Here is a 24671-nt window from a genome sequence, read left to right on the forward strand (position 1 = left end):
CAACTGCATTGCTGATCTGCTTCACTCAGTGATTCTGCAACTCCAAGTGCTCTCATATTTATAGGACATCACCTGGGCATGAAGTGCCCATGACAACTGTACCCCAATAAATGTAGTAGTTATATTATTAGACTAGTAATCCAGAGGTCTGACCCATAATCCAAAGAACGCAAGTTCAAATCCCACCATGGCAGTTTGAGAATTTGAATTCAGTTTTAAAAATCCGGAAATAAAAAGCTGGTATTGGTACAAGTCACCATGAAGCTGTTGGATTTTTGTAAAATCCCAACTGGTTCACTAATGTCCTTTAGGGAGAGAAACCTGCTGTCTTTACCTAGTCTGGCCTGTGTCTCCCCAGCCCCACACAAACATGGTTGATTCTTAACTACCCTCTGAAATGGTTGATTCTTAACTATCCTCTGAAGTGGCCTAGCAAGCAACTCTGTTGTATCAAACCTTTCCAGGACAACTAGAGGTGGGCAATGAAAGTCAGCCTTGCCAGCAACACCCACATCTGGAGAATGATTAATAACATTTTATTTCAGTTAGTCAAAAATCAGTCAAGTAAACATAACGACACCTTAGAAAAACATGATGTTTTCCAACATCAGTGAGAGGGAAAGAGAGACAAGGAACGCAATACAACAGATCCAGTTAGAAAATGTTCTTGTTGATCTTCTATCACCCACACCAACAGGAAAGAGGGTAGAAAACACAAAAAGCGCCAGTCTGTGGGCAAATGTAGTTCTATGCTTGCTCCAGAATCAAACCCTTATCTTTAAGCTGTTTTTACACTGGTTTTTGGCATCTAGCTCTCAGAGTATTGGTCTCATGCAGCACATTTTCTTTTTAATTGTTAAGATCAAAGCCTTTTTTTTTTTTAAAAACTGGGTCTTTCTGATTGCTGATGGGCTCCTTGGGGGCCAGCAAACACATGCCCATGGTAGCAACATCATGATCTCATCAAACACACACAAATTGCTATCCTCTATTTAATGTCACAATACCACTAATCTGCATATGTGTCCTGACCAACTTATCATGGGCAGTTTGCACATGTGCAAAATGTTGGGCTCAAAGTGCAGCCAGTGAACAGGAAGGCTGGCTGCACATTACAACGGTAAAATGCTGGACAGTGGCACGGTTAACTTACTCTCCCTAGACATGGGATGCAATATTAAAGCAGGTTTTGAAAAACAGCCAGTACATGAGGCATTTTACATATTAAAAAAAACAAAACCCCAGTCAAATATTCACTGCCATTGTTTTTTTTAAAAACTACATTAAAAATATTCTACAGTATATGTAATTCAGTATTATAAAACCTGATGATTCCAACAATTGCCCTCAGCATGAATCTGATCATGAAAATAAATGTCATTTTTATCTGTCATACTCATTTCTGCCTAAATTATGTTTTTTTTTGGGGGGGGGGGGGAATGGAATTAGTTTAAGGGAATTACTGACCACAGCAACACAAGGGCCTGAATTAATGTCAGCAGGCCAATTAAACTAAAAATAGTCTGCATCAGTGCAAAATACTTTTTAGCTTTGCGTCAATGCAAATAGTGTGGTGTAATCTGGCTGTGACGTCTCCTGAATTGACTGTAGGTAAATAGTGAGAGGCCAAGTGCAGGAAGTACTTTCAAACCACTTGTGCTTTGCACCAGCTACAGCATAAATTGAGGAACTTTTATACTTTCTCCAGGAGAGCAACGCTAAACCCTCCTCTACACGTGGTTCTCACTTGTTCATATACCATTCAGTGCCTCAGCTCCCCTGTAGATCCATTGGGAGGCTGAATCTAAAACATGGAGCTGGTCAGCACCAGGAACAGAAAATTGGGTCGTAGACAGTATCTTTGCATAAAAAGAGGCATAAAAAGTTCCAACAAAAAACTAGTGAGCCAGCTCAGTGTGAATTACATACTTGCATCACGACACTTGATGTGATGAACTGACTCAGCCAACCAACGAGCTCATTCATTCATATGTTAGATAGAACCAAACTAATGTCCTTTAGGGAAGGAAACCTGCCGCCCTTACCCGGTCTGGCCTATATGTGACTCCAGACCCACAGCAATGTGGTTGATTCTTAATTGCCCTCTGAAATGGCCTAGCAAGCCACTCAGTTGTAAAATCTCGCTACGAAAAGTCATAATAAGAATAAAACCGGACGGACCACCCGGCATCAGACCACCAGGCACCGGACACGACAACGGCAAAACACCAAGCCCAGTCGACCCTGCAAGGTCCTCCTTACTAACATCTGGGGACTTGTGCCAAAATTGGGAGAGCTGTCCCACAGACTAGTCAAGCAACAGCCTGACATAGCCATACTTACAGAATCATATCTTTCAGCCAACGTCCCAGACTCTTCCATCACCATCCCTGGGTATGTCCTGTCCCACCTCCAGGACAGACCCACCAGAGGTGGCGGTACAGTGATATACAGTCAGGAGGGAGTGGCCCTGGGAGTCCTCAACATTGACTCTGGACCCCATGAAATCTCATGGCATCAGGTCAAACATGGGCAAGGAAACCTCCTGCTGATTACCACCTACCGTCCTCCCTCAGCTGATGAATCAGTCCTCCTCCATGTTGAGCACCACTTGGAGGAAGCACTGAGGGTAGCAAGGGCACAGAATGTACTCTGGGTGGGGGACTTCAATGTCCATCACCAAGAGTGGCTCGGTAGCACCACTACTGACCGAGCTGCCCGAGTCCTGAAGGACATAGCTGCTAGACTGGGCCTGCGGCAGGTGGTGAGCGAACCAACACGAGGGAAAAACTTACTTGACCTCGTCCTCACCAATCTACCTGTCGCAAATGCATCTGTCCATGACAGTATTGGTAGGAGTGACCACCGCACAGTCCTCGTGGAGATGAAGTCCCGTCTTCGCACTGAGGACACCATCCAACGTGTCGTGTGGCACTAACACCGTGCTAAATGGGATAGATTCAGAACAGATCTAGCAGCTCAAAACTGGGCATCCATGAGGCGCTGTGGGCCATCAGCAGCAGCAGAATTGTATTCCAGCACAATCTGTAACCTCATGGCCCGGCATATTCCTCACTCTACCATTACCAACAAGCCAGGGGATCAACCCTGGTTCAATGAGGAGTGTAGAAGAGCATGCCAGGAGCAGCACCAGGCGTACCTAAAAATGAGGTGCCAACCTGGTGAAGCTACAACTCAGGACTGCATGCATGCTAAACAGCGGAAGCAACATGCTATAGACAGAGCTAAGCGATTCCACAACCAACGGATCAGATCAAAGCTCTGCAGTCCTGCCACATCCAGTCGTGAATGGTGGTGGACAATTAAACAACTAACGGGAGGAGGAGGCTCTGCAAACATCCCCATTCTCAATGATGGCGGAGTCCAGCACGTGAGTGCAAAAGACAAGGCTGAAGCGTTTGCAACCATCTTCAGCCAGAAGTGCCGAGTGGATGAGATCCATCTCAGCCTCCTCCCGATATCCCCACCATCACGGAAGCCAGTCTTCGGCCAATTCGATTCACTCCACGTGATATCAAGAAACGGCTGAGTGCACTGGATACAGCAAAGGCTATGGGCCCCGACAACATCCCAGCTGTAGTGCTGAAGACTTGTGCTCCAGAACTAGCTGCGCCTCAAGCCAAGCTGTTCCAGTACAGCTACAACACTGGCATCTACCCGACAATGTGGAAAATTGCCCAGGTATGTCCTGTCCACAAAAAGCAGGACAAATCCAATCCGGCCAATTACCGCCCCATCAGTCTACTCTCAATCATCAGCAAAGTGATGGAAGGTGTCGTCGACAGTGCTATCAAGCGGCACTTACTCACCAATAACCTGCTCACCGATGCTCAGTTTGGGTTCCGCCAGGACCACTCGGCTCCAGACCTCATTACAGCCTTGGTCCAAACATGGACAAAAGAGCTGAATTCCAGAGGTGAGGTGAGAGTGACTGCCCTTGACATCAAGGCAGCATTTGACCGAGTGTGGCACCAAGGAGCCCTAGTAAAATTGAAGTCAATGGGAATCAAGGGGAAAACTCTCCAGTGGCTGGAGTCATACCTAGCACAAAGGAAGATGGTAGTGGTTGTTGCAGGCCAATCATCTCAGCCCCAGGGCATTGCTGCAGGAGTTCCTCAGGGCAGTGTCCAAGCCCAACCATCTTCAGCTGCTTCATCAATGACCTTCCCTCCATCATAAGGTCAGAAATGGGGATGTTCGCTGATGACTGCACAGTTTTCAGTTCCATTCGCAACCCCTCAGATAATGAAGCAGTCCGAGCCTGCATGCAGCAAGACCTGGACAACATCCAGGCTTGGGCTCATAAGTGGCAAGTAACATTTGCACCAGATAAGTGCCAGGCAATGACCATCTCCAACAAGAGAGAGTCTAACCACCTCCCCTTGACATTCAACGGCATTACCATCGCCGAATCCCCCACCATCAACATCCTGGGGGTCACCATTGACCAGAAACTTAACTGGACCAGCCATATAAATACTGTGGCTACGAGAGCAGGTCAGAGGCTGGGTATTCTGCGGCGAGTGACTCACCTCCTGACTCCGCAAAGCCTTTCCACCATCTACAAGGCACAAGTCAGGAGTGTGATGGAATACTCTCCACTTGCCTGGATGAGTACAGCTCCAACAACACTCAAGAAGCTCGACACCATCCAAGATAAAGCAGCCCGCTTGATTGGCACCCCATCCACCACCCTAAACATTCACTCCCTTCACCACCGGCGCACTGTGGCTGCAGTGTGCACCATCCACAGGATGCACTGCAGCAACTCGCCAAGGCTTCTTCGACAGCACCTCCCAAACCCGCGACCTCTACCACCTAGAAGGACAAGAGCAGCAGGCGCATGGGAACACCACCACCTGCACGTTCCCCTCCAAGTCACACACCATCCCGACTTGGAAATATATCGCCGTTCCTTCATTGTCGCTGGGTCAAAATCCTGGAACTCCCTTCCTAACAGCACTGTGGGAGAACCGTCACCACACGGACTGCAGCGGTTCAAGAAGGCGGCTCACCACCACCTTCTCGAGGGCAATTAGGGATGGGCAATAAATGCCGGCCTTGCCAGCGACGCCCACATCCAGTGAACGAATAAAAAAAAACAAGCATACAGTACAGGAATAAGCCAATCAGCTCATCATGCCTGTGCTCATAAACTAATCCCACTGTCCCAAGCTCTCCCATAGTCCTATATCTTCCTCTGATTCAGATATTTATCTAATATCCCTTAAAAGATGCAATGGTCTCTGCCTCAACTATGCCCTATGACAAAACAATCCATGTTCTAACAATATTCAGTGTAAAGTAATTTTGCCTGACTAGTCTCCTCACTCACGCAATTTTAAATTGATGACTCCTCGGCACTGAGGAAAGAGTCTTTTCCTATTCATTCATTCAATCAAAACCCTTCATAAATTTTAAAACCATCTATTAAATCTTTTCTTTATCTTTGCTGCTTCAATGGGAATAATCCCAGCATCGCAAGTGTCTCATCTTTGGTATCATCCTGGTGAATTTACGCTGTACGCTTTCTTATGGCCTTAAAACCTTTTTATAATGGGGCAACCAAACCTGCATACAGTCCTCAGGACTGTGGCCTAACCAATGCTTCGTACATATTTACCAGCAGAGACAGAGAAAAACTGAACCCCAAAGTGAAAGAAATAAGTGGACACTTTTGTTGGGACCAAGTTCAGTAGTTTTCCATGCATACTGATCCTGGATTAGTAATCCAGAAAAATAATTTTTGGGTGCAGTTATACTGCCACTGTGAAGTAAAAACCAACTTGGAATGAAGCAGCAAAAATGAAAGTATAACTCTGGAATTGGTCCTAACCCGACTATGGAATGGAATGATGCAAAAGCCCAGTGGAAGATCCACATACTCCATGCAGCGTCAGGCCAAGTTTTAAAAGTTCGAGGGACCACTGGACCTTCTGGACACCTGATAGACCAAAGCACAGCTTATTTAAATACTTCTGAGAGTGTGGGAACTCCTGGCCATACTGTCACCTCATTTAAATGATGCTGGCTGGGAAGGGAGCCCTGTGCAAGTGCACAGAGTTCGCTCCTTACTGGGGTGTCAAGAGTTACAGTCAGGGAGTACGAACAAAGTACTGAGAGCTTTGAATCAACACTCGAGCTATCAATTGCAGATCCACAGCCGTTGACTCTTGTCGAATAGAACTATGGGCTGATTATGTGGTCTCATTGCAGTGGAGGTGGGACAGCTGCACAACGTGCAGTAATAGAGAAACACGCATCATTTCGCAAGTTCAGCTCCTTTGAATAATATTGTAAAACTTGTGTGCAGATCTACTGATGCAGAGTGGTTGTAGTGGGTTCAATGGGCGAGATATCTGGCAAAAGCAGTTGCTCAAGGGGTGTTGCCAGCCCTGCTAAAGCTGGACTCCATGTTGGAACATTGTCCCCATTAAAATTGACAATGGTAGAAAGGAAGGCAAGGAGAAAGACTGCTCCTTTTGAAGAAGTGGCTTTGGAGGTCTTGATCCATGTGGTCCTTCAAAATTCCTCTTGGGAGCAGCATACTGTTGAAAGTGTACAATTTTTGGGTGGAGGTGGCAGAGCACACTCCTCTTTAAGAGAACAAGCCCCAAAATAGCTGGAAAGGCCTTTCAGGCATCATTTTTTTTGTATGATCAATGGAGGATATCAGGACATTAACAGCACGGATCAGATGATGAGACAAGTAGCTCATTAGCATTTCTTTAAGCCTTAAAATGAGGGAAGTGCACTCTGACTCACTGGAACTTTCTCCCTAAACTCCTCCATCTCTCCACATCCACCATTAGAAGCCTTCTTAAAATCCATATTTTTGACCAAGCTTCTGGTCACATCTTCTAACTCTTCTACCATGGCTAGGCATCTGTTCCTTTTTCCTACAGTACTGAAAACCATTACTTGCAAAATGCTTTAAATGTGCTGTCCTGAAGAAGAGGGGGGCAAAAAAAATAAATCACAGTTGAACAGGGTCCCTGCAGCAAACATGTTCATGAGCAAAAGACCAGCGGTCTTTAGTCAGTAGGAATTCCACCTTGCATTAATTTGTCATAGGTTTGCAAGTCAAAACTTCTGCCCATTGTAATATCGTGAACTCTCCTCTTTCAACTACTAAGGCCCCAAAGTGGTGCTTCACCTTATGGTTAGAATAGAACACTCTTCACAATTTGCTCTCTAGGAGTCAGATAGTGTTTCAGTTAAGCCACTATCCTATAGAGCAGCCACAATCAGCACGGAGGTTTCAAATCTTATCCAGCAACATGCCTGTTGCTTGTAATCCATACCAACTCAAAGCAGTAAACCCATCTTTAGATACCTACTCCAGATCAGAGTCCATCATAGAACGTGCAAAATTAAAGGACAGAGTAGGTTAAGCACAAGTAATGATTAGCAAGTACTGCTCTTTTTTTGGCACAAGTCCTTTCGTAGAGAAGTGGAAACAGATTGTAAATCACTTGAGAGTTAAGCTGCCTGTATTTTATGAAGTTGTGCCTAACCTGCCCACATTTACGATTATCTGCCCATTACACTCTCAAAAGTTAAACAAAGGAAAACTCCAGAAAGTTTATCAAAATATCTTAACTGATTGCCACTCTGTGACCAACATTACACTCTATGTTCCTGGAGTGAAAAGCAAAACTAAAAGATGTATTTGCTTAAGACTATCTATTTCCCAGTTTGTTTGTAACAGGTGGATGAGGGGGAGGAGCTGAACTGCCAGATTTAATGCATTTGGTGGGGGATGGGGGGGAAAAACAGATAGAATAGCTTTGTGAGCCATTGTTTAGAAACCTACTGTTTACAGTGATCTTGTAAAAATATACACCCATTTTTTCTGAAAAATTCCTTGAAAATGCCATAAAAGCTCCTGGTTGTAATTTTTCAGGTTGTTTCCTAAGAATACGCAAACAGACCAATTTGAAAACAGTATTTGTAAAACAGGTTCAAAAGAGCCAGCTAAGACTAAATCACACCTCCAGAAAAAGCAGTGCTTGTGCTCTGCCCCTTTTACGCAATCATTTCCAAACATCCTGTCAAATCAGTTGTGTGACAACATTCAGAATTCACTGCTGAATACACAAGAGATGTTTGCTGGACTGTTAATACTGTACCAGACAGTTTGTTACAACTTAGAAGCACATACTAACTTTTTAATGACAGCCAGTAACTTTCCCAGGAACTGCAATCATAAATCCACAGGCAACTCTTCATTCTTTTCATCTTTGGTCAGTTTGGACAATTGTGTGTCTCCATCCTATAATTCAGCATCAATTTTTTGGGTGGGTCTTACATCCCCAAATACCAATCTTATCTGCCAATTTAATGAGCATGGCAAGAATTGGCAAAAAGAGCACTGTAGATTAGGACACTGATTGCCCTTTGATCTCTGGAATATAGATTAAATTCCATGTCAGATCGGTAGGATGTAAACCTGCTCTCTCTGTTGCAAGGGTCTTATATGAAAGGGGTTTTAACAGCCTCAACCCAGTTCCATAGCACAGAACTACCAATTGTTCACCTTTAGACCGAATCTCATTCAGAGCAGGGGTAGAATGGATCCCTTAATTGTATATGTGCCATGTACTCGAAGTGCTCAACACTGATGCGTTAACATGCATCATCGTCACAAGCACCAATTTTCCCTTGAACATCTCCAACTAAGTGCATCTGGATCTCCAAATATGGCTGCATCATAAGAATGAATGTGGCCAGTCCACCTCTGGTGCACATGAACCTGTCTTGCATCACCTCCTTTCGTCCTCTCCCCCAAATAACAAAAAAGAATTCCCATATTTTTACTTGTAGCAATCAAAACTATTGCTAAAATCTGGGCCAAAAAAAATGCAAAACTGTCAAAGAAACAATTTAGAAATCCAGCACTCTGAAAAACTGTTTTCAAGTCCACCTTTGGAGGTGATGTGAAGAATATAGCTGGTCCTCCTTTAAACCATTATTTACTGTCAGTATAGAATGGTCTGACCATCAAAACCCATTTCTTATAGGCGAACTGAGCAAACTCCTCATTAAGCCAAGAAAAATCAGGAAATTGCAATTATTATACTGAAGTTACTAGTAAATTTCAACAACAACTTTCATTTATGTAGCACCTTGAATGTAGTAAAACATCCCAAGGCACTTCACAGGAGCGTAATCAGACAAATATTGACACCGAGCCAAAGAAGGAGACATTAGGACAGGTGACCAAACGCTTGGTCAAAGCAGTAAGTTTTAAGGAGCATCTTAGAGGAGACAGATGCATCTTATGTGGCCTTGCTCACAGTCAGAGGAATTGATGGGCCAGATTTTGCTGTAGCGGGGCATCTAATGTCATCTGCCATTAGTCAGATTTGCCCCTGCACCCTTCAGCTCAAAACATTTTTGCCCACAGAGAAATAAAAAGGAGGGAAAGAAAAATTGGATTAAGAGAGAGAAAAAAAGTGTAAAATTTTAAAATTTGACATTTTTAAAATCTCCTAAAACAATTCACAACCTGAAGAAATGAGACTCCACACCTATAACAGTTAATTTTCGGTGCCAATGAGGTTGAATGGCAGTCATTAACACTGATCACATTGTTAAAATGGCACTTGCATTGTAATTATTAGCCCTAAATATCTGCGGCGGGTTTAGTTCGCACAAACACAGCAACTTCACAACATTCAATGCATTGCAACGGTGAGGCAGACAGCAAAATGCCGTTTTCGTGAATCTAACGGCAGAACTCATACAGCAACTTTTGGATATTTGTATTTAGTTGCGCATCTGTCCCTTGCCTGAAGTTGGTGTACCATTTACGCATAAACAACGGCCAATACTATTAGCCTCACCATTATTTTGACAACAAAATCTGGCCCGACATGTCTTTTTGCTATATTTGTTATAGTTCCTCTTATGAGGAAAGGTTGGACCTGTATACATTGGAGTTTAGAAAAATGGGAGGTGATCTTATTGAAACATCAGATCCTGAGGGGACGTTTCCCCTTGCAGGAGAGACTAGAACTAGGGGCCACAGTTTAAAAACAAGGGGTCTCCCATTTAAGACAGAGATAAGGAGAAATTTTCTCTCTCAGAGGGTCGTGAGTCTGTGGGACTCCCTTCCCCAGAGAGCGGTGGAGGCAGGGTCATTGAATATTTTTAAGACTGAGTTAGATAGATTCCTGATTAACAAGGGAGTCAAAGGTTATGGTAGGTAGACGGGAAAGTAGGGTTGAGGTCGCAATCAGATCAGCCATAATCTTATCAAATGGCAGAGCAGGCTCGAGGGGCCGAATGGCCTACTCCTGCTCTTAATTCGTATGTATGTATGTTTGTAGTGCCATTTGTGGAGAAATTAGGACTAACGGGGATCACCGTTACTGAGTTACCCACTGATCTCACTATACTGGGGGTGTGACAATGTTACCAACTCAAGGATTGTTACATTATATAGATTATATACTATGTTGATTATGGGTTTAAATATGTAGATGAAACGTTCACATATTTTGTACAAGAGCACTTTAGGTCTACTTGAAAGCTTGATCACTAGTCACAGAGTGTAACATGGACAGGGATCTGGTGATTGTGGATGTCTGCTCAGTTTCCTGGCTGCCACTCCCAAAACGACATGGGATGAAATTCCTCTTTTAATGAAAAACAGAAGAGGTTCTGTTTTTTTCCTCTGTAATTAAAACAACTTAATAATGAAATCGCATTCTCAGAAACTGCTGACGAGTTCCTGCGATTTCAATGGAAAATCTCCTGCGTTTTGTTGAGAATTTCATCTCCCACCAACTGCTGCTGCAGCTCAGACCCCACGTGGGGACCAGCAACTAAAACTGCTAGCTCTAACTGATAACTACGACTCTTAATTGGCACAACTCATTCCAAGAAAATACCCAGATTGGAAAAGGATTCAAATTCTGCCTGATGATTACTAAAGTAAAAATTCAAATACTTACTGATTTTGGGAACTACAAATTTCTGCATCATCGTCAGGATCATCGCAAAAGCTGTACGCTGAAATTGGGAGGGGGAGAAAAGACAAAAATATATCAAAATGGATATTCCTGAAAGTAAAAGCGTAGCTATCAAACAACCTACCAGGCAGGAGAATATGCCAGGCACCATCTTACAAGATAAATTTATCACAAACCAATCGATCTGTAATTTAACTAGAAGATAAAGTTCATTACAGGTTTCAGTTTTCAACAGATTTTAAAGTTGGATCATGATCCTCAGTCATTTCAGTTTTCCACAACAGAACTCTAACCTCAGGCAGATTTGGTGACTTTGTTTATTACCATTTGTAATGCCAAGTAGACTTTAGTTCACTTTGAACTGTCTTATAACCTGTTCTCACCAGTCAGAAGACACAGACACATTTCTTTTCCCCCACTGGATTTTTGCAAATTTGAGTGTGTCCAGTATCCCAGTTATTCTCGGTTTCCTCGATAATTAAAATATAATAATTGTGGATTAGTATGAATTTGGTTATCTTTAGAATTTGTCCTAACTCAGTAATTGGCAAAATTGTTCTTTGAGTTAAAGGGTTTGAGAAGTTGATTTATTTCCAATAACCATCTTATTTCAGTTTTCTTTCTCCCCAGCATCTCCTGAAGGTCATGATTCTTGCAGGGGCACACTGCTACGAGTGCTGGCAGCCTTCCAGCACCTCATCTAGGTGAACGCCTAGACAATGACAGATAGAGGAGGTTGGAAATCGCAGCCGAGTCCAATTGTGTCCTCACCCAGATGTCCACGCACTTGTAGCATGGGTCACTGGAACAGAGCCCTGGCTGATGTTTCTTCCTCCCTAGGCCAGGGATACTAAGGCTTATTGTAACATTCCTACTCCAGCCCAGGCAAGATCAGCAGACTTGGCAGAGACCAGTGATCAAACAGAGAGCTTCTTGGTATTATTTACTAAGTCATCAGGGGATCAAGTATATTGTATTTTAAACGGGCATTTCATACAGGACAAGGGGATTGCACCATGAGTTATTAAACTGGACAAAAAATGCCAAGTCCCATTTTGCCGGCCAGGTTTCTTAGATTGCAGCTATATTGCTTCTAGACCAAAAAAGCATGCAGTATAATTTTCAGCTAGCAAGACCCCTGTTATATAGCAGGCTACAAATCACTCTGACCACCAAGACAGGACTCTACGTACCATGCTTTCATGCATTCACACACCACCACTTCTGATGGTAGATTTAATGTGGCAGAACTCGCTCCCAAAATAACGAAGGAGTTCAACAGCGCTACCAGTTTTTAGTGGTGAATCAAAGGAGCAAGTTCCCACGTTTGCACGTGCACTAAAATCATGAACTTGCTCCTAGTGGTGAGTGAGCAATATGACAGCTTTGAATTAAAGGACCATCGTACACTGCAATTAGGGAAATCACTGGTAAAGTGTAAACTTGCTCATCTGCCCAGCTGGAAAATAACTAATTACGCCACCAAACAGGTACACTTAAAAGTACCAAGTCTAAACTAACTCAATAGTATGGATAGTCTTAATGACTGCCAAACAACTGAAAATTAACTTTTAAAAATGTGGAGTCTCATATTACTCCTTAATTTAATGGCTTTTGGTCATTAAAAAAAATTACTTTTCCCTTCTGTCTCTTTGATTGAATTCAATTATTTCCTTGGCTTTTTATTTTAAAAAAATTAAATTTTTTATTTACAATGACAGATAGAATACTAACTTTAAATGAATGAAGTCTGCTTGCCTGCTTGAGCAATGCAGCCTGAATCTGTGGGCGTGACTTCACTTCCTGACAGATTTTGTGGGCGTGTCTGTTCTTACAGACTGTTCCATGTGCGTCAACTCACGAGGCTGCTCAGTGGCTGAGTTGATAGCGCACAATTTTTTTTTAAAAGTTCAAAATCAAGCAAGTCGACGCCACAGAGCCCGCAGTAAGTACTTCCGTTAATTTAATTTGCAGGAACTCCAGCAAGGCACTGCGCGAGTTCTGCCCCATACGTTTTGATAGCATGGATGGGAGTACCCACACTCTCTAAACAATGAAAAGACGACTCTCATTAAGTTTATAAAATACCCAGGTCAAATGGACTACCTGCACACTTTTAAACACTGGTTTGACACCATACTAGAATCGCACTCCACACAATATTCTGGAGTCTTTTTTTTTATTCGTTCATGGGATGTGGACGTCGCTGGCGAGGCCGGCATTTATTGCCCATCCCTAATTGCCCTCGAGAAGGTGGTGGTGAGCTGCCTTCTTGAACCGCTGCAGTCCGTGTGGTGAAGGTTCTCCCACAGTGCTGTTAGGAAGGGAGTTCCAGGATTTTGACCCAACGACGATGAAGGAAAGGCGATATATTTCCAAGTCGGGATTGTGTGTGACTTGGAGGGGAACGTGCAGGTGGTGTTGTTCCCATGTGCCTGCTGCTCTTGTCCTTCTAGGTGGTAGAGGTCGCGGGTTTGGGAGGTGCTGTCGAAGAAGCCTTGGCGAGTTGCTGCAGTGCATCCTGTGGATGGTACACACTGCAGCCACTGTGCGCCGGTGGTGAAGGGAGTGAACGTTTAGGGTGGTGGATGGGGTGCTAATCAACCGGGCTGCTTTGTCCTGGATGGTGTCGAGCTTCTTGAGTGTTGTTGGAGCTGCACTCATCCAGGCAAGTGGAGAGTATTCCATCACACTCCTGACTTGTGCCTTGTGGACTGTGGAAAGGCTTTGGGGAGTCAGGAGGTGAGTCACTCGCTGCAGAATACCCAGCCTCTGACCTGCTCTTGTAGGCACAGTATATATATGGCTGGTCCAGTTAAGTTTCTGGTCAATGGAGACCCCCAGAATGTTGATGGTGGGGGATTTGGCGATGGTAATGCCGTTGAATGTCAAGGGGAGATGGTTAGACTCTCTCTTGTTGGAGATGGTCATTGCCTGGCACTTGTCTGGCGTGAATGTTACTTGCCACTTGTCAGCCCAAGCCTGGATGTTGTCCAGGTCTTGCTGCATGCGGGCTCATGCTGCTTCATTATCTGAGGGGTTGCAAATGGAACTGAACACTGTGCAATCATCAGCGAACATCCCCATTTCTGACCTTATGATGGAGGGAAGGTCATTGATGAAGCAGCTGAAGATGGTTGGGCCTAGGACACTGCCTTGAGCAATGTCCTGGGGCAGAGATGATTGGCCACCAACAACTACTACCATCTTCCTTTGTGCTTGGTATGACTCCAGCCACTGGATTCATATCATTAATCAGGAGGTATGTAGCTAATTTTGTGTCAGTGATAATATCATTGTACCCCTACATAAAGAACAAAACAAGACTTACATTTATATCATGATTTATGTTTCTCAAATATCTCAAAATACTTCACATGTAATTAATTGCTTTGAGTGAGTTATTAGGTAGACAGACATTTTGCACATGGCAAGTTCCCACAAGAAACAATGAAATGATTGACCAGCTAATTTGTTTTTTTTAAGCATTATTGGTCGAGAGAGAAATGTTGGCCAGGACAGCTGACTCTGTTTGAAGACTCCTATCTTTAAATCCACCAGAACAAGTAAAAGAGGGCTTGGCTTAACCTCTCATCCAAAGGACAGCACCTCTGATAATGCAGCACCTCCTCAGTATTGTATCAGAGTGCCATCTTAGATTATGTATTTAAACCCTGGTGTAGGGCTTGAAATAACAACCAAGTGATTCAAAAGTGAAAGTCCTACCAACTGAACCAGGCTGATACTGCACCAGATTCTAAATTTTCAAACACCCTGATTACACAGTAGTCATGAATGGCACAATCAACACGGATTTTTTTTAAAATTCATTCTCGGGATGTGGGCATCGCTGGCAAGGCCAACATTTATTACAACTGAGTGGCTTGCTAGGCACTTCAAAGTGCAGTTAAGAGTCAACCACGTTGGTGTCGGATTGCAGTCCCATATAGGCCACACCAGGTAAGGACGGCAGGTTTCCTTCCCTAAAAGGAAATTAGTGAACCAGATGGGTTGTTACAATAATCCGCCAACTTCATAGTCACTTTTACTGATACCAGCTTCTTTTAAAAAAAACAAATTTCCAGATTTTTTAAAACTGAACTATAATTTTCAAACTGCCATGGTGGGATTCAAACTCATGTTCCCTGAATTACTAGTCCAGTAACATAACCACTACACTACTGTACCTTAATCTGCAGCTGCTTGATCTGAACAATGTAAACTGATTCCAATTCTTCTTACCAGTGCCAGTTTCATAACAGTTGTCAGTTTCACAACAGCTGTCAATCAAAATGACTGAAATGTTACTTAAGTGAATCAGATTTGTGCCTTGGGGGAAATTATTTAACACCAAGTAAAACTTGAAGGAAAAAAAGGTCCAAAAAACAACACAGTAAGGCCAGAGTCAAATTCTATACCAGATAGCACAGGTATTATGCAACGGATATTGTGTAATGCCCAAAGATTACTGAAGGTGTCCATCAAACCAGAGAATCACCCAAGTACGTACCAAATGAATGCAGAACCATAGAAAAGATACAGCACAGAAGGGGGCCATTTGGCCAATCGTGTCCGTGCCGGCTCGAAGAACAACCAGATGCCCATTCTAATCCCACCTTCCAGCACCCGGTCCGTAGCCCTGCAGCTTACAGCACTTTAGGTGCAGGTCCAGGTACTTTTTAAAAAGAGTTGAGGGTCCTTGCCTCTACCACCAGTTCGGGCAGCGAATTCCATACACCTACCACCCTCTGGGTCAAAAGGTTTTTCCTCATGTCCCCGCTAATCCTTCCACCAATCAGCTTAAATCTATGTCCTCTAGTACTTGAGCTCTCCGCTAGGGGAAACAGGTACTTCCTGTCTACTCTATCTGGGCCCCTCATAATTTTGTACACCTCAATCAAGTCTCCCCTCAGCCTCCTCTGCTCCAAGGGAAACAACCCCAGCCTATCCAATCTCTCCTCGTAGCTGCAATTTTCAAGCCCTAGCAACATTCTTGTAAATCTTCTCTGCACTCTCTCCAGAGCAATTACGTCCTTCCTGTAATGTGGTGACCAGAACTGCGCACAATACTCCAGCTGTGGCCTTACCAGTGTTTTATACAGTTCCATCATTACATCCCTGTTTTTGTACTCTATACCTTGGCTAATAACGAAGAGCATTCCATATGCCTTCTTCACAACCTTATCTACCTGTACTGCCACCTTCAGGGACCAGTCCACATGCACTCCAAGGTCTCTCACTTCCTCTACCCCTCTCAATATATTCCCGTTTACTGTGTATTCCCTTTTACTGTTTGCCCTCCCCAAGTGCATTACCTCACACTTCTCCAGGTTGAACTCCATTTGCCACTTTTCCACCCACTCCACCAATCCATTGATATCTTCTTGGAGTCTACAGCTATCCTCTTCACTATCCACTACATGGCCAATTTTTGTGTCATCTGCAAATTTGCCAATTATGCCCCCTACATTCAAGTCCAAATAATTTTATATCACAAACAGCAAAGGACCCAACACTGAGCCTTGTGCACACCACTGGAAACGAATTTCCATTTGCAAAGACATCTATCGACTTTTACCCTTTGTTTCCTGTTACTGAGCCAATTTTGGATCCAATTTGCCACATTTCCCTGTATCCCATGGGCTTTTATCTTTCTGACCAGTCTGCCATGTGGGATCTTGTCAAATGCCCTACTAAAATCCATGTAGACAACATCCACTGCACTACCCTCATCAATCCTCAAAGAATTTAATCAGATTTGTAAGGCATGACCTTCCCTGAACAAATCCATGCTGACTATTCCTGATTAAACCATGCCTTTCCAAGTGACAGTTTATCCTATCTCTCAGTATTAATTCTAATAGTTTGCCCACCACCGAGGCAAGACTGACCGGCCTATAATTGTTCGGTCTTTCCCTCGTACCCTTTTTAAAACAATGGTACTACATTTGCAGTCCTCCGGTGCCTCTCCTGTATCTAGTGAGGATTGGAAAATGGTCCTCAGAGCATTTGCTATTTCCTCCCTGGCTTCCTTCAATAGCCTAGGAAACAATCCATCCGGCCCTGGTGACTTATCAACTTTCAAGGATTCCAGTCCCTCTGGTACTTCCTCTCTCGTAATGTTTACCTTATCCAATATTTCACACCTCTCCTCTTTAACTACTATGTCTGGAGCATCCCTTTCCTTTGTGAATAGAGACACAAAATATTCATTTAAAACCCTACCCACATCCTCTGCTTCTACACACAAGTTACCCTTATCGTCCCTGACAGGTCCCAACTTTTCCTTAGCTATTCTCTTGTTCTTAATGTACTGATAAAACATCTTTGGGTTTTCTTTAATCTTACTAGCTAATATTTTTTCATGCCCTCTCTTTGCTTTCCTTATTTCCTTTTTTACGTCATCTCTGTACTTTCTATACTCCTCTAGGCTTTCTACAGTATTTCGTTTTGTGTGACAATCATAAGCTTTCTTTTTCTGCTTTATCTTGCCCCGTATACTTCTACACAACCAGGGGGCTCTAAATTTGACAGTGCCACCCTTTTTCTTTGAGGGGACGTGTCTGCATTGTACCCGTAGAATTTCACTTTTTAGTGCCTCCCACTGATTTCTCCTCAAGTAGTTGTGTCCAGTCCACTTCTGCCAAATCACCCCTTAGTTCTGTAAAATTTGCCTTTCCCCAATTTAAAACCTTTACTCCTGATTTAACTCTGTCCTTTATCATAATAATGCTAAAATTAACTGAATTGTGGTCACTATCCCCCCCAATATGGTCACCCACTGTCACTTCACCCACTTGCCCATCTTCATTTCCCAGGACTAAATCTAGAATTGCATCCCCTCTTGTTGGACTTGTCACGTATTGGCTAAAAAAAAGTTCTGGACATGATCAAGAATTTTGCACCCTCTGTGCCCCTCACACTATGAATCCCAGTTGATGTTAGGGTAGTTGAAGTCCCCTACTATTATTGCCCTCTTACTTTTGCACTCAGAAATTTGCCTACATATTTGTTCTTCTATCTCCCTTTCGCTATTCGGGGGTCTATAGTACACTCCTAGTAGTGTGACTGCCCCTTTTTTATTTCTTAGCTCAACCCATATGGCCTTGATTGATGATCCATTTAGCAGCGTAGGTTTACTAGAATGATACGCGGACTTCAAGGGTTAAGTTACGAGGAGAGATTACACAAATTGGGGTTGTATTCTCTAGAGTTTCGAAGGTTAAGGGGTGATCTGATCGAAGTTTAAAAGATATTAAGGGGAACAGATAGGGTGGATAGAGAGAAACTATTTCCGCTGGTTGGGGATTTTGGGAGTAGGGGGCACAGTCTAAAAATTAGAGCCAGACCTTTCAAGAGCGAGATTAGAAAACATTTCTACACACAAAGGGTGGTAGAAGTTTGAAACTCTCTTCCGCAAACGGCAATTGATACTAGCTCAATTTATAAATTTAAATCGGAGATAGATAGCTTTTTGGCAACCAAAGGTATTAAGGGATATGGGCCAAAGGCAGGTATATGGAGCTAGATCACAGATCAGCCATGATCTTATCAAATGGCGGAGCAGGCACGAGGGGCTGAATGGCCTACTCATGATCCTATGTTATCCTTTCTCACAACTGTAATTGATTCTTTAACCAATAATGCTACCCCTCCTCCTTTTCTTTTATCACCCATTCTATCCTGCCTGAAAACTCTATATCCAGAGACATTGAGCTGCCAATTATCCCCCTCTTTAAGCCAGGTTTCCGTTATAGCAATGATATCATGCTGCCATGTGTCTATCTGTGCCCTTAGATCATCTGCTTTGTTTGTAATACTCCTTGCATTGAAGTATATACCCTTTAACCCCGTCAAATTCCTGTGCTGAACACTATTTAACCTTTGCTTCTTTCGCCTTTCCGAGTCACTAACTACGTCACTAACTGCTTTTCTACTTCCCGTTTCGTGGTCTGAATTTGTCCTATCTGTACCTGCCTTTTGGTTCCCATCCCCCTGCCATACTAGTTTAAACCCTCCCCAACAGAACTAGCAAATGCCCACACGAGGATATTGGTCCCGGTTCTGCTTGGGTGCAACCCGTCCACCTTGTACAGGTCCCGCCTTTCCCAGAATCAGTCCCAATGCCTCAGGAATTTAAACCCCTCCCTCCTACACCATCTCTCAAGCCACGCATTCATCTGGTCTATTCTCCTATTTCTGCTCTTGCTAGCACATAGCACTAGTAGTAATTGTGAGACTACTACCTTAGAGGTCCTGCTTTTAAATTTATTTCCTAACTCCCTATATTCTGCTTGCAGGACCTCATCCCTTTTTTAAAAAAAACTGATGTAGTTGGTACCAATATGGACTACGACCTCTGGCTGTTCACCCTCCCCCTTCAGAAAACAGCAATGTTTCAGGAACAGGGTGCCACTTAAATCCTTATGGAGATAAAATTAATTTGAATAGATCAGGCAAGTAAAATCAAAGCTCCTCAAACACTGGATAACCACACGTGCAGGCATATTCATGCTTGTTCTGCAGTCTTGTGATTGTTAAACATCGCCACTACAAGCAGGATATTTCCAGTCAGAGTGTGGAATTCTTACAAGATTTAACCTGCCCAGTGACAAAGTCACAATCTTATTTTGAACGCGATGTTTGGGTAATAAAAAAAGCTGCCTGGGCTCCTTGAAAGCTTCAGAGTCAATATATATGTCAATACTTTAGTGATCTTTACACTTCCAATTTCACTTTATTCCATTCATTTTCCTCTTCTTTCCTGCTATTCCCCCCTCATTCCCAGTACATTCCAAAGGACCAGTATTAAGCAGATGAAGACATGTTTATATCTGCTTTTGTTCCAATATGCCCCAGGACAGCTAAACTTTGTGCTCAATAGATTTCCACACTTTTGGAATTTCAAACCATGTCTCTAATGCAGGTCCTTCCAAATTTCTCACTTTCAAGTGAATGATGTTTTAAAATTACTTTCAAAAGGCCATCCATAATCGCCACCACTTTCAAAGAAGTACTTGATGGGGGCGGAGAGCACAGGACTCATCATTTAACACCCGTCTCAGGCAGCATTCACAGGCACTTTTATATTGCCGCTCGGGTTCTGGAGAGTGATCCTAGAATGGCCTCCCTATGTCAGGATCCTGCTTTCATAGTTAAATCTGTTGCTGGTCCCTTGTAGGCCTGTTGGAGGCTGACTGGGTACAAAAAGACCAGTTCTTCTGCACATGTGCAGAGCGTCCCAACCGTGATGTCATTTCATATCATTGCTCAGAAGGTCTAGGAACCAATGGTGGGCTAGTTCTGTACGCTGGTGCGCTTGTGATATTATGCCTGTGCCAGACGAACATAACCAACTCGGCACGGTTAGCAATCCAGAGGAGTAGACGGTTATTCCAAGAACAGTTTGTGAGATCCCTGATAAAAACTGGTTCTGAGCTCCCATCGGCTACAAGGAGAATGGATCAATGCAGCCATAGCATTTTACAAAGGAAAAAGTGACAAAAATACAGAAAGCATTTCACCGGAAGCACTTGTCTAATGGGAACTTATAAACACCCTCTCACGTGTGTGGTGTTGTCTCAACTCTGATTGGGATTGACTTACTTCATTCCAATTTTCCAAGCATTAATTTGCACCCACACCACCCCCCCCACCCAATACTCCTGCACCCTGCCTCCAAGCAACCAGAGTTAATGTACCTTGCATTGTCACAAAGGGCTCCAGAGGAGTCACGTTTAAGCACAAATCTCAAACTTCCACTAATTCTTACTAATCAGGGAACCAAGATTTCCACAGCTTAAAGAGAGGGAATCAGGCACTTTATGTTTAGTTGCAACTTACAACAGCTACTAAAATACAGTTTTCCAGAGTCAAGTTCTTTATATTGAAGATTCCCCCATCGGCAGGGGAATAAATTGCTTGTTATTGGTGTTTTACTTGTCTTCATTGTCTGCTAGGCGTCTGGCGAATCATACATGCAAGATCAAAATTTGGGGACTCTAGATTATCCATCAATTGCTCCATAAAGACAATAGAGCCCGATTTCATCACCCCCTCCTCCCCAGTCAGTGAAACACAGCAGAGAAATTTGGAGTAAATAGAAGAATATTAAAAGAAACACTAATCCAGGACTCAGGTCCAGGTCTTACATTAGGTGATTCTGCAATAAGTGGAGTATTATTCATGTTTATTGAGTAGATGCTAGTTCAGAGCCAGACTAATTACAGTGGGTCAAAAGATACATCATACAGGAAATCCTGCAGAACTCCACTTTATTTAGAGAAGTGTGAGCACTGTAACAATGTCATTGTACTGATCACAACTCCTGCTACAAATTGTGTAGATTGAATAAAACCAAGTTTAATAATGGGGAATTGTAAAAATTTACACTGCAGTAATTTCTTTAGCCAGTCCATTTGCAGCATTGCATGGGATATGAACTGCCACAGGAGCTGGGGGATAAAAGAAAAAAAACAGTTCAGTGTGGTGGGAGTTATCTTTTCCCCTATCTACTAGCTCCCACGTGGAGTCAATACCTGGAGGACAGGAAGGAAAACCAGTGGCAAGTTTAAAAAGGATGTAATTGAGCATCTGGCAGTGTGGGTGGTGCCTGGACAAGTCTTGATAACAGACTATGCTTCCCCACCCAAATTCAATTGCAGGGTATTTGTCAAGCAATTTTATTGCTTATGATATGCAGGAAGTAGCTTTGCACTGACCCACTTCCTGCATTTCACAAAGCAGCAAAATCACAGCACTGTTTCAAAACCCATAATTGAAGAATCCAGTCACATGCTAATCATAATTTTTACAAAAACTTCATATTGGCCTTGTCCAAAAGTTATCTTAAAGTCATAAAACTGCTTCTTTTAACAAATCACTAAGAAGGGCAGGGTGGGGGAATGCCTCCTCTTACGAGTTAGGTTGACTCCTTTCTCTTCCCCTCCCACGGTGCTCCAAATCCTGGAATTTCCCCAATGTCGTCACCTTCCCCTACCTCCAGGGAGGGATGATTAGAGTTTGTTTGTATTTTTTAAAATTATAAGTACTTCCCCACGCCTGATTGAGCCTGCCATTAATTTTTGTATGATATTTTTAAATTAAAGGATAAATTCCACAAGGCCGCACTCTTGATGCTCAGCTCCATTAGAGGGGTGACCGTGGGTTAGCAAGTTGGGGCTATAGCGTTAGTGTCTCTTTTTCCAACCTGCGCTTGCATCTAATGCAGCCGTGTGCCAGGAGTACAGCCCTGCTGAATTTGATTTCAAAAGTAATTTTGGGTATCCTCTAAATTAAGGTTGCTGCCTTTTTTAAAAATGACCATTTTTAAAGAGATTTCAGGCCCAGTGTATATTTTGTACTGCCATTAGTTATTCTTTTATTTTTCTAAAAAAACAGCTATGACTGAATTAAAGTCAGAATTAAAATTAACTTCTCACTTGGAAATGCCATGAATTTTTTCTAGATGCAATTTTTAAAACTTCACTAGTCCCACTATCCAAAGTCACCAAGATTGAGCCTCTGATGGCTGATTTCCTCATGTTTGGTATTGCTTATATCCCCCAGATAACTGGCAACAAAGTTAATTGCTGCTAGAAAACCTGCAAGAATTGACCAAGCACTTGGGTTTAGGGCATTGATATGCCACCAGTAATGATTTTCCCCAACTTCAATTGATTCAATTCTTAACCCCTGAGCTCACTGACCTGCACTGGCTCCCAGTCTGGCAATACCTCAATTTTAAAATTCTCATCCTCGTTTTCAAATCCCTCCATGGCCCGGCCCTCCCTATCTAACCTCCTCCAGCCCTACAACCCTCCGAGATCTCTGTGCTCCTCCAATTCTCGCCTCTTGCGCATCCCCGATTTTCTTCGCTCCACTATTGGCGGCTGTGCCTTCAGCTGCCTAGGCCTTAAGCTCTAGAATTCCCTCCCTAAACCTCTCCGCCTCACTCTCTTCCTTTAAGTCGCTGCTTAAAACCTACCTCTTTGACCAAGCTTTTGGTCATCTGACCTACCATCTCCTTATGTGGCTCAGTGTCAAATTTTGTTTGATAATTGCTCCTGTGAAGCACCTTGGGAAGTTTTACTACATTAAAAGATGCTATATAAATGCATGTTGTTGTTATTGTTAACAGCTAAATTCAATGGAGCAATAGTTTCCAAATTTTGTTATGTTGTGTTCTCAGCAATTTATAGGAATACCCCAGGATAATATCCTTTTCTTAAAATTTATAGGTAAATTGTTCTGATCAAGTTGAGGGATGCTAGCACTGGGAAATCAAAGTTACTTTCCCAATTTGTCGCCCAGTGTCTTTGTATAGCAACAAGCACTTGCATTTATATAACACCTACGTAATGTAGTAAAACATCCCAAGGTGCTTCACAGCAGTGTTATCAAACAAAATTTGACACCGAGCCACATAAGAAGCTATTAGGACAGGTGACCAAAAGCTTGGTAAAAGAAGTAGGTTTTAAGGAGCTCCTTAAAAAAGGAGAGAGAGGTAGAGAGGCTTAGGGAGGGAACTCTAGAGCTGAAGGCCTAGACAGCTGAAGGCACAGCCACCAATGAAGAAGCAAAGGAAATCAAGAATACACAAGGCCAAATCTGGTATAATGTTGCCAGCTACACAGTAAAACGCTCTCTACTTTGCCAAAATTATATGCCTTTTTTAATTTTCACACCGCAATTGTGATGCAGTTGTGCCAAACTTTGGGTAGTTTTAAGCTGTAAGCCCACATCCATTAAAGGCTTAGTCACTAAAGTTCATTTCATGTAGACTCTTGCAGCCAGCAGAGATATAAAAGGTATTATCTTTATCAATGCAGACTACATTTGATCTCAAGTCCCAGAGACAAAAATATCAGTCTTCCCAATAATACAAGATGTCCACTCAACTTAATAGTTAAGATGCAGACTGAATACCGAGGATTATCTAAGTTGCAAGAAAGACTGCATATTCTTTACTTCCCTTTACATTGTATGCTCAACAGTATAACCAATTATGGCAGAATGGAACAGAAACATATTTCTGAGCAGGAAGAGATAAACAAAACTGAGCAGGTCAGAGACCTGACACACAGAAAGGGAATAGGTCAAAGATTCAGAATGGAACGTATTCACCCACTTCAGCAGTACTGGGACATTTCTTTTTAAAAAAAATAAAACATTTATTTTAATTACAAGGGAAGGAAAGCCACATGGCAAGAAAGTTGGCATCAGGCATTCAGAATTCTAAATGCTAACTTTGGGCAACTTACTGAGATTCAGGACTCTAGATGCTGGCTATGAGCAACTTAATGAGATGCAGGAAGGTAGGCAACCCAAGTGGTAGAGAGAGTACAGCCAACAAATTTCACTAGTGAGTCAGCAGCATAATAGATCTGTTATACCAAAGCATGGTTCACATTAGTGTGACCACATCCATCCTGGTAAGAAAATATGCAGCTGTTTAACTTGGCTCCTGGACAAAGGGTATTCCTTGCATGCTGCCCAGACTAGCCAAATTGCTACATCGACAATCATCTCAAAGCAATTTGAGGAGATTTTACCCCTTTTATTGCAGTAATGAATGCAAGCCACAGCAAGAAATATTTCATTTTTCCTGCAAAGGTTCTCCTTTCCTACAGGTCTATAGATAACAGTCACTCTTCAAAACCTCCTCCAAGT

General features: G+C 42.9%; 1 protein-coding gene across 1 annotated transcript in view; it reads right to left on the reverse strand.

Annotated features, from left to right (window-relative positions):
• The window catches only part of LOC137334125 (protein shisa-5-like), a 64756-nt gene that overhangs the window by 39239 nt on the left and 846 nt on the right, over positions 1-24671 (reverse strand). The window contains exon 2 of the mRNA XM_067998643.1: positions 10983-11040. Coding sequence (XP_067854744.1) covers positions 10983-11040 — 58 coding nt within the window. The remainder of the gene's footprint in view (positions 1-10982; positions 11041-24671) is intronic.

Source organism: Heptranchias perlo, chromosome 17 (assembly GCF_035084215.1).
Source record: "Heptranchias perlo isolate sHepPer1 chromosome 17, sHepPer1.hap1, whole genome shotgun sequence".
Classification (NCBI taxonomy): domain Eukaryota; kingdom Metazoa; phylum Chordata; class Chondrichthyes; order Hexanchiformes; family Hexanchidae; genus Heptranchias; species Heptranchias perlo.